The following is a 10,479-nucleotide window of genomic DNA, read 5'->3' as shown; positions in this document are numbered from 1 at the left end:
TAGCTGAGATAGATCTTCAAGTCAGAACCTAAGGCTCTTCAAAGTATGGACCTCATGATAGGCTAGTATGTTTCTGCTTTGAGAACCAGCTTCTGGTGTTTTATTTGAAGGAGTAGGAAAGCTTGCTTGAGGTGGAGTAGGTTGAAGGACGAGACGGGAGGTGGAATGGGGGAAACATGAATGGAATGCAATTCTGATGACGTCTCTCCATTTTTTTTTAATACTAGACTCACTCCACAACTCACCACAATGGCCTACTGTGGACCTGCTTGTGCTGTGCCTTCCTGTGCCTCAGCCCCAGTTGTTGGCTTTGGAGCAGGGGGTTCCAGATGTCTCGGTTGGGGTCTGGGCTCCGGTCTGGGCTTGGGCTACGGCTTGGGCTATGGCTACGGCTACGGCTTGGGCTACGGCTACGGTCGTGGTGGATGGGCTGAGTACCCGAGTTCCCGAAGCCTGGGTACCCTGGCCGGAGTCATCCCCTCCTGCATCAACCGCTCTGGCGGTCTTGGCTTCAGGGGTTACGGTGGTATTCTGGGAAGAAGGCCGTCGTAGTAGCATCTGCCTGTAGACGGATGACATTGGCCCAGAAGACCCCCCACTCCTGATGTTACGACGGTGTAGGACTCACTCCTCTTGTTGGTTTTTCCCCACCTTTGCTTTAAAATGCTCAGGTTCCCATCCTCTGTGCATACATCTATGTTATATATAAAACATATCTTCACCTGCTTGTCTTGCATGTCTTTTCATGGCGCTTCTCTCTGTTTTTTTCCAATAAAATGAAATGTGAATCATTTGAACCCATGTCTCTGTCTTGCTTCGATCTCCATCCTCTGTAGCACGGGTGGCAGGGAATTAAATCCCCATGGATCCTTGCCTTCAAAGCCATGTCTGCCTTCAGACAACCCAAAGACCTTAAGAGCTCAAATGAACAAGTCAAGGGCCTTCTTAATCCAACAATTGGTTTCTGCCAGAGGTCAACTTTATGGTTCTTGCAAATTGGTGTCATAGAGTGTAGAAGATAGACTAATAGAGTTGGAAGGGACCTTGGAGTTCTTCTAGTCCAACCCCCTACTTGAGCAGGAGACCCCGGCTCTTCAATCTATTGTTGGAAGCCTCCAGTGATGGAGCAGCCACAACTTCTGAAGTCAAGCTGTTCCATTGGTTGTCTATGGAGATTCTCAGAGCGCTGAAGAAGCTTCTTGGATGAGAAGAGAAATTTCTTCAAAGAAAAACCGGAAGGCCCAGTTGCCTCTTGAAAAAGCACCTTGGCTTCCATTGAAAGCCTTTTAGGAAATTTCTCCTTAGTTCTAGCTTGCTTCTCTCCTAACTTCTCTCTTTCATGGTTAGTTTCCATCCATTGTTAGTTTCCATCCATTGTTCCTGCAGGCATGTCCCTTTCAGGCCATCACCATTCCCCATCCCTGAAAGGAACAATGAACTATCAAGTCTAATAACTCATGGTAGTCTTCTCCTTCATGGTGGTTCCTTAAACCTGACATTAATATTTCCAGACTCAAGTATTTATTTGCGAGATATACCCTACAAATGAGGGACGTGGTGGCTCAAAGGCTAAGAAAGAAGGACATGGGAATGAGAAGAAGGAAGGAAAGAAGGAAGGAAGGAAGTACATGGGAATGAGAAGAAGGAAGGAAGGACATGGAAATGGGGAGGAAGGAGATGGGAATGAGAAGGAAAGAAAGAAGGCAGGTAAGTAGGTGATGGGAAGGAAAGAAGGAAGGAAGGAAGGAAGGAAGGAAGGAAATGGGAATGAAGAGAAGGAAGGAAGGAAGGAAGGAAGGAAGGAAGGAAGGAAGGAAATGGGAATGAAGAGAAGGAAGGAGGGAGGGAAGGAAGGAAGGAAAAGAGAGGAATAATGTGGCTTGTTCAATTGTGGCTGAATGCATTGTATGAACTCAGGACTTCCAATTGGTCCAGACCTTTCCCAGAACCACACAAGCCATGATCTGCTTCGCCCATCATGCTTTTATACCTCAGCAGAGAAAACTGGGCCAGCTTTCACTTTCCACCCCCTGCCCACCCAGCCTACCTGGAGAAAACCTCCACGGCCTCCCAAGAAGAGAGTCCCCCCATCTTCGAACGACCACCAAGCAAGAGCCACTGGTTTTATCATGCAGAATCACATTTATTAAGGGGCGAAAAGAAGAAGAACATTGGGAAGAAACCACGAGGTCTTCCAAACAGACACCTCTCCTTCGACAAAGAGTTTCACGTGTCAGAGAGGACCCGAGGAGTCCTAAGATGTCGGCTGAGCTTCTGTCCTTCAAACTCCACGTGAAGCCTCTGGACTGATCGAATTAGGAGGAGGCTAATTTGGGCTGGTGGTTTTGGGGGAGGACACGAGCGATGGGGTAGAAAGAAGAGAGTCATACGAGCCACAGGCAGTCCAGGAAAAAGGCTCAGGTTACGCTTGATCCGATCTTCTCAAATCCGTTGTTGGTCGTGGAGAGTCCGGGTGAATTTAGCAGGGGAGGTTGCAGATGCTTCCTCTGCGCCCGAGGGAGCAGATGCTGCCACGGCGACCGAGACGTCCCAGGTGGCCTCCATAGAAGCCACCGACGCGTCCGTAGCCTCCGAAGCCTCCGGTACCTCCGATACCTCCGGGGGCGCATGGGGTGTTGCCTCCGACAGCCACGGGCTCGCAGCTGGCGGACAGGATGGGGCCGGGGATGGTGACCACAACTGCAGGGGGCTGGATGGTCACCTCGGATGGTGGGATCTGGTTGATGCAATTGGGGATGACTCCGGCCAGGGTACCCAGGCTTCCGGAGGACTCGGCCAAGGCGCCAGCTCCGTAGCCATAGCCCAAACCACGGCCGTAACCCAAGCCATAGCCGAGACCGCCATAGCCGAGACCACCATAGCCGAGACCGCCATAGCCAAGGGGTCCACAGCCAAGTCCCCAACCGAGACCTTTGGAGCCAGCTGATCCGAAGCCAACCACGGGGGCGGAGGCGCAAGAGGGCACAGCACAAGCAGGTCCACAATGAGCCATGTCTGGATGGATGGAAGAGCTGTTGGAAGAAGAAGGAGAAGGAGCATGGGTATTGTGATTCACACACACAGGGGGTGGGGTGGGGGGAAACATGAATTGCACCCAAGAAAAAATAGAAGACTTTTCTTAGTATCATGGACAGGTGGCCTTCAACATATGACCACAATTCCTTCCTTCCTTCCTCCCTCCCTTCCTTCCTCCACTCCCTCCCTTCCCTCTCTCCTCCCTCCCTATTCGTTCCTTTCCTTATTCCCTCTCTCCATCTCTCCCTTCCTCTCTCCCTTCCCTTTCTCCTCTATCCCTTTCCTTCCTTCCTTCCTCACTCCCTCCTTTCCTTCCTTCTCTTTCTCTCTTACTTCCCTTCCTCCTCTATCCTTCCTTCCTCACTCCCTCCTTTCCTTCCTTCTCTTCCTTTTCCATCCTTCCCTTCCTCTAATCTTCCTTCTCTCCTCCATTCCTATCCCTTTTCTTCCTTCTTTCCCTCTAATCTTTCTTTTCTCTCTCCTTCATTCCCCACCCTTCCCTCCCTCCCTTCTCTCCCTCCCTCAATCTTCTTTCTCTCTCCTCCATTCCTATCCCCTTCCTTCCCTCCCTCCCTCTAATCTTTCTTTTCTCTCTCCTCCATTCCTATCCCCTTCCTTCCTTCCCTCCCTCTAATCTTCCTTCTCCCCCATTCCTATCCCCATTCCTTCCCTCCTTCCTTCCCTCCCTCTAATCTTCCTTCTCTCTCTCCTCCATTCCTATCCCTTTCCTTCCTTCCTTCCCTCTAATCTTTCTTTTCTCTTTCCTCCATTCCCAACCCCTCCATCCCTCCCTTCCCTCCCTCCCTCTAATCTTCCTTCTCTCTCCTCCATTCCTATCCCCTTCCTTCCTTCCTTCCTTCCTTCCTTCCTTCCTTCCTTCCTTCCTTCCTTCCTTCCTTCCTTCCTTCCCTCCCATCCCAATTCCTGAAAAGAAAAGAACCATAAAAACCTAGAAAGGCATCTGAGATGCCAGGGACTCACCAGAGAGACTCTGAGAGATGCAGTCAAGAGGAGGAGATGAAGCTGATGGAAGCTCTCAGCACAAGGAGCTCTTTTATACTCTTTTCCTGTCCCCACCACTCGCTTAGAAACGCCCCTTTTTGCTCCAGGGTATCATTAACAAGACTTTTGTGCACAGACTCATCTCTTTTACCCCAAATTACATTTAATAATTTAATAATTTAATAAGATGACATAAACACAAACTGAAGACTTGGCGTTTTGTCAGCCTCATGCGACAGGCTTGTCCTTTTGATCTTATCTTTCGCTTCCTCTTCTCCTCTTTTGTTTTTTTTCCCGCAGAGGTTAACACACTTTACACCTCGCCTCCCCGAACACAAAGCCGCGTTCATAGACCCCATTTACCATTCCAAATCCCAAAATTTCATTCAATTGTACAATTGCTACCAGCACTTCTTCCCTCTCCTGGTCCCTGTTGAAATCAGGAGCTGTGATGAAGGATCTCTGATAATTTTTTATTTTTTATTTTAAACACATAAGCACGTCAACAAAAACAAGCACATAACTTAAAAGCAACATAGGAACAATAAGTTCCATCGTATATCATACCGCAGTTCTGAATTGGTTTCTTTGCAGTTAATGTTTTCCCTTCTATACATTTCTATCTTGCGTTCATAATCTCCTTATTCGTTATCCATTTTTATGTACATTTCTTTCTTTATTTAAACTTAGCTACTTATGACCAAATATTATTTACCTATATTATGCTTTATATTTTTACTGTCATTTATTCTCTTACATACAGATTATAGATATACATTCACATAATTATTCTTTTTCTTTGCCATTCTTATATATTATTATTATTATTCCATTTGGAAGGTTATAAGGTATAGTTTGGAATGCTTTGTTTACCATCCTTCGCACCTGCTAAGACACCACCTCGTTCTCTCTTTCTTTTCTTTTCTCCCTCCCTTCCTTCTCTACTTCCTTCCTTCCTCGTCTCCATCCCCTTCTTCTTTCCCTTACCTCTTCCCTACTCCTACCCTTTTTCTTCTCCATCCTACGTTCTCTCCTTCTCTTTCTTTCTCTTCCTCCCTCCTCTTCTTCTTTTTCTCTCCCTTCTACCCACTTTCCCTTACCTCTTCTTCCCTTACCTCTCCTCCTACTTCTTCTTCCTCTCCTACTATCTCTCCTTCTCTTCCTCTCTCTTCTACCCTCCACTCCTTTCCTTTCCTTCGTCCCTCCATTCTCTACTTCCTTCCTCCCCTCCTTTCCTTCCTTCTTCCTTGTGATGAAGGATCTCTGGTCCGGCCTTCTATCGTCTAGGACAGCGTTATTCGATAGAGGGATTCCCTTTTTATTCAGCCTGTTCGTTCAGAGGACATAGAGGCTTGGAGAGAAAGGGAGAAAAAGAGAGTATCAAAGAGGAAGGGGGAGAGGGAGGGCAAAGGGGAGAGGGAGAGATGAAGAGAGAAAACAAACCAGCTGCTATATGAAGTTTGGAGGCTTCCATAGGAAGTCTTCCAACGGGTGGGATGAGCAACTGAAGAGATACTGCAGTAGATCCCGTACAGAACAGGCGGTAGGAGGATGATAGCTTTATTGGTTAGCCTATAGCCAGGATGATGATCCTGTGGCCTGTGTGCCACAGGTGGCATGTGGAGTCATATATGCCACCATGCAAGCCATCAGCTCGCATGCCGGTCAGCTGATTTTCGGCCTTCCGGATGGATGGGGGAGGCTATTTTCACACTCCCCCAGGCTTCAGGAAAGCCTTCGGAGCATGAGGAGGGTGAAAAACAGGACCTCAGGGGCCACTAAATTCATAATTTTAAATCCCGCAGACCACTAATATGATCTGCTCTAATGATTGGCTGGGTGGGCGTGGCTAGTTGGTCATGTGACTGGGTGGGCATGGCCAACTTAATGTCATTCACGTTGATGGGCGCCTCACCGGCCTCTACTCGCCTCTCCCCTCTCTGCCACCTCTCCCCTGTCCACCTGGACTCCTTAGGGCTCCAACAGGAAGCCGTTGCTGGAGCTAAGCAGCCCCCAGGAGAAAGGGTTGGAAAAACAGTTCAAATAGGATGTGGCCATGAAGGAGGCTCAGAAGCCCCTCACTGAGGACTAGGAGCATGGGCTTTCTAAGCAGAGGGGAAGACCTGCGGGAGTGCGAGGCCAGGTGCCGGCGCCTGGAAGCTCAGTGGGCTGAGATGGTCAGCCAGTTCCAGGCCGTGATGCAGCCCCACTGGAACGAGGCCCTCCAGCTCTTCGCCCCCCAGTGGCGCTTCCCTCCAGCCTTCGCCCAAATCCCCCCACCAGGAGGCCGAAGCAGACCCCAAGTTGGAATCTCTACCCCACTCCAACCCCCACAAAAAGACCCCGAAGGGGGAGACTCTCTGCAGCAGCACAAGCATACATTGGATGTCTCCATCCCAGGGGCTGTAATTTGAGGACCCCTGATTGAGTGCCAACATAAAAAAGGCAAATAATTGTTTCTGTGGACCACCAAAATTTTCTCATGGACCACCGCTTGGTGACCGCTGGGCTAGAACACTTGTGAGTTTTTTTCCACGGCTCTTGGAAAGCTTACTAAAGTTGGGTTGGTTGAAATATTTGGGAGAAAGAGCTTTGGAACCAAGACCAGCATGGAGAAGGTTGATCCCTGAAGTTCTGGAACTGACGTTCCAAATGGTGTTGGGATCTTCCGAATGCTTCGTCCTCCAGACATTAGTCGGTTCAACCCAGAGTAAGGGCTCTCGGGTCCAAAGTGAGTTTGGGCTGCCAGTTTTCCCAACGACCTTGGGAATGTCACTTTTCCCATTTTCCCATGTATTGGGTAGATTCCTGGATACCTGCAGGGCCATCAGATCTCCACCTTGAAGTCAAAAATATCCGTGAGTCTCTGTGCTGATTCCAGGAAAAGTCGCCTCTTTATTTTTCGTGGGTTTGCTACTGAGGACAACAATCCAGCTTTGATCTTACCTTCATCTCTCTACCTGTGGGTGTTGCTCACTTCCACGATCAGATAAACAAGGAACGTTTGGCTGGAGGCCAAGAAACTTGAAAGGGAGCACAGGAGGAATCGTTTTAGATTGTTTATGGTGGCACCATTATTGCAGCTCACAATGGCGATGTGACAGTTTCTGCTGAGTGAAGTCTTTTTTTCCCCCTTCTTCTTCTTCTTCTTTTAAACGCCGGAAAAGAAAATTGTTGGAAGTCTAATGAGGTTTTATGAGTTCCCAACTTCCTGGGGACGCAGAGAGAATGGTATAAAAGCTCCCTCTGCCCTCTGTGGCACCATCAGCTTCTGGTTGACTCTCCTGTCTTCACTACTTCTCTCCGAAGCAGGTAAGACGATCTACTCAGAGAGAATCCCTCCTGGTTGCGAGCAGATGAGGTAGATCTTCAAGCCGGAATCTGAGATTCTGCAAGGTTTGGATCTCATCAGAGGCTAGGATGCTTTTGAATGTTTCCACTTTCAGAACCAGCTTCTGGCACTGTATTTGAAGGAGTTGGAAGGCTTCATCTTGAGTTTCAGAAGATAGAGGTCAGGGTTTGGAGAGAAAGGGAGAAAAAGAGAGTGTCAAAGGGAGGGAGAGGGGGAGAAAGAGGAAGAATGGGAAAGAGAGAAAGGAACAGAAACAATCTACTCTTTTTGAGATAGCTGAGATAGATCTTCAAGTCAGAACCTAAGGCTCTTCAAAGTATGGACCTCATCATAGGCTAGTATGCTTCTGCTTTGAGAACCAGCTTCTGGTGTTCTATTTGAAGGAGTAGGAAAGCTTGCTTGAGGTGGAGTAGGTTGAAGGACGAGACGGGAGGTGGAATGGGGGAAACATGAATGGAATGCAATTCTGATGACGTCTCTCCATTTTTTTTTAATACTAGACTCATTTTACAACTCAACACAATGGCCTTCTGTGGACCTGCTTGTGCTGTGCCTTCCTGTGCCTCTGCCCCAGTTGTTGGCTTTGGATCAGGGGGTTCCAGAGGTCTCGGTTGGGGTCTGGGCTCCGGTCTGGGCTTGGGCTACGGCTTGGGCTATGGCTATGGCTTGGGCTACGGCTACGGTCGTGGTGGATGGGCTGAATCTTCCCGAAGCCTGGGCACCCTGGCTGGAGTCATCCCCTCCTGCATCAACCAGATCCCAGCATCCGAGGTCACCATCCAGCCTCCTTCTTCTGTGATCACCATCCCTGGCCCCATCCTCTCCGCCAGCTGCGAACCCGTCGCCGTCGGAGGCAACACCCCATGTGCCATCGGTGGCTCCGGTCTGAGAGGCGGCTGGGGCCATGACGGCTGGGGCTATGGCGGCTGGGGCTATGGCGGTCTTGGCTTCAAGGGTTACGGTGGTCTTCTGGGAAGAAGGTACCCATGGAACCGCAGAGGAAGCATCTGCCTGAGCCGTCGTGGTAGCATCTGCCTGTAGACGGATGACATTGGCCCAGAAGACCCCCCACTCCTGATGTTACGACGGTGTAGGACTCACTCCTCTTGTTGGTTTTTCCCCACCTTTGCTTTAAAATGCTCAGGTTCCCATCCTCTGTGCATACATCTATGTTATATATAAAACATATCTTCACCCGCTTGTCTTGCATGTCTTTTCATGGCGCTTCTCTCTGTTTTTTCCAATAAAATGAAATGTGAATCATTTGAACCCATGTCTCTGTCTTGCTTCGATCTCCATCCTCTGTAGCACGGGTGGCAGGGAATTAAATCCACATGGATCCTTGCCTTCAAGGCCATGTCTGCCTTCAGACAACCCCAAGACCTTAAGAGCTCAAATGAACAAGTCAAGGGCCTTCTTAATCCAACAATTGGTTTCTGCCAGAGGTCAACTTTATGGTTCTTGCAAATTGATGTCACAGAGTGTGGAAGATAGACTAATGGAGTTGGAAGGGACCTTGGAGGTCTTCTAGTCCAGCCTCCTGCTTGAGCAGGAGACCCTTTATCATTTCAGCCAAATGGTTCTTCGGTCTGTTGTTGAAAGCCTCCAGTGATGCAGCCCACACAACTTCCTGCCTTCTTTTGATCTCCCTCCTTTGTAGCAGTGAATTAAATTCCCACGAGGACGTGGATCCTTGACTTCAAAGCAATGCCTGCCTTCAGACAATCCAAACAACTTAAGAAGAGCTCAGATGAACCAAGTCAAGGACCTTCTTAATCCAACTGTCTGACTTAATCCAACTCTCTTAATCCAACCAGGCCTGACACCAACAGTTGATTTCTGCCAGAGGTCAACCTCTGGTGCTTGCAAATTGGTGTCATAGAGTATAGAATAGAAGATAGAAGATAGACTAATGTCTGCTTTCAGACAACCCAAAGACATTAAGAGCTCAAATGAACAGGTCAAGGGCCTTCTTAATCCAACAATTGGTTTCCGCCAGAGGTCAACTTTATGGTTCTTGCAAATTGATGTCATAGAGTGTAGAAGAAAGACTAATAGAGTTGGAAGGGACCTTGGAGTTCTTCTAGTCCAACCCCCTACTTGAGCAGGAGACCCTGGCTCTTCAATCTATTGTTGGAAGCGTCCAGTGATGGAGCAGCCACAACTTCTGAAGTCAAGCTGTTCCATTGGTTGTCTATGGAGATTCTTAGAGTGCTGAAGAAGCTTCTTGGACGAGAAGAGAAATTTCTTCAAAGAAAAACCGGAAGGCCCAGTTGCTTCTTGAAAAAGCACTTTGGCTTCCATTGAAAGCCTTTTAGGAAATTTCTCCTTAGTTCTAGCTTGCTTCTCTCCTAACTTCTCTCTTTCATGGTTAGTTTCCATCCATTGTTAGTTTCCATCCATTGTTCCTGCAGGCATGTCCCTTTCAGGCCATCACCATTCCCCATCCCTGAAAGGAACAATGAACTATCAAGTCTAATAACTCATGGTAGTCTTCTCCTTCATGGTGGTTCCTTAAACCTGACATTAATATTTCCAGACTCAAGTATTTATTTGCGAGATATACCCTACAAATGAGGGACGTGGTGGCTCAGGGGCTAAGACGCTGAGCTTGGCGGTCATAAAGGTCGGCAGTTCAGCAGTTTGAATCCCTAGCACTGCCTAACGGAGTGAGCTCCCATGACTTATCCCAGCTTCTGCCACCCTAGCAGTTCAAAAGCACGTAAAAAAATGTGAGTAGAAAAATAGGAGCCACCTTTGGTGGGAAGGGAACAGCGTTCCATGCGCCTTCGGCGTTGAGTCATGCTAGCCACATGACCACGGAGATGTCTTCGGACAGCGCTGGCTCTTTGGCTTTGAAACGGAGATGAGCAGCGCCCCTTAGAGTCGGGAACGACCAGCGCATATGTTACCTTTCTACCCTACAAATTGCTAAGGAAGGGTGTCTGTCTACACTCTCTTTCTACATATCAAAACATGTCAAGATTTGTTGTCTCTGAGGGGACCTTGGTGGTCTCTGATCTTGGTTGTTTTCTTGCAGACATTTCATGGCCCAAACTCAGTAACATCATCAGTGCTACAAGGAGGTG

The 10,479-nt window shown here is 48.5% G+C and overlaps 1 protein-coding gene across 1 annotated transcript; it reads left to right on the top strand.

Moving 5' to 3' along the window:
• Positions 1–249: 249 nt before the first annotated feature.
• LOC106553538 (uncharacterized) lies at positions 250–8,431 on the top strand. Its single transcript, XM_087707647.1, has 2 exons — positions 250–415; positions 7,995–8,431. Exons 1-2 carry the CDS (start codon positions 250–252, stop codon positions 8,429–8,431), a joined length of 603 nt encoding a protein of 200 aa, XP_087563773.1.
• Positions 8,432–10,479: the final 2,048 nt, after the last annotated feature.

The sequence above is a fragment of the Thamnophis sirtalis genome, unplaced genomic scaffold, assembly GCF_051295495.1.
Source record: "Thamnophis sirtalis isolate CommonGarterSnake01/CBP01778 unplaced genomic scaffold, rThaSir2_p1.2 scaffold_2, whole genome shotgun sequence".
Classification (NCBI taxonomy): Eukaryota; Metazoa; Chordata; class Lepidosauria; order Squamata; family Natricidae; genus Thamnophis; species Thamnophis sirtalis.
This window is presented reverse-complemented; position numbering and strand designations above follow the sequence as displayed.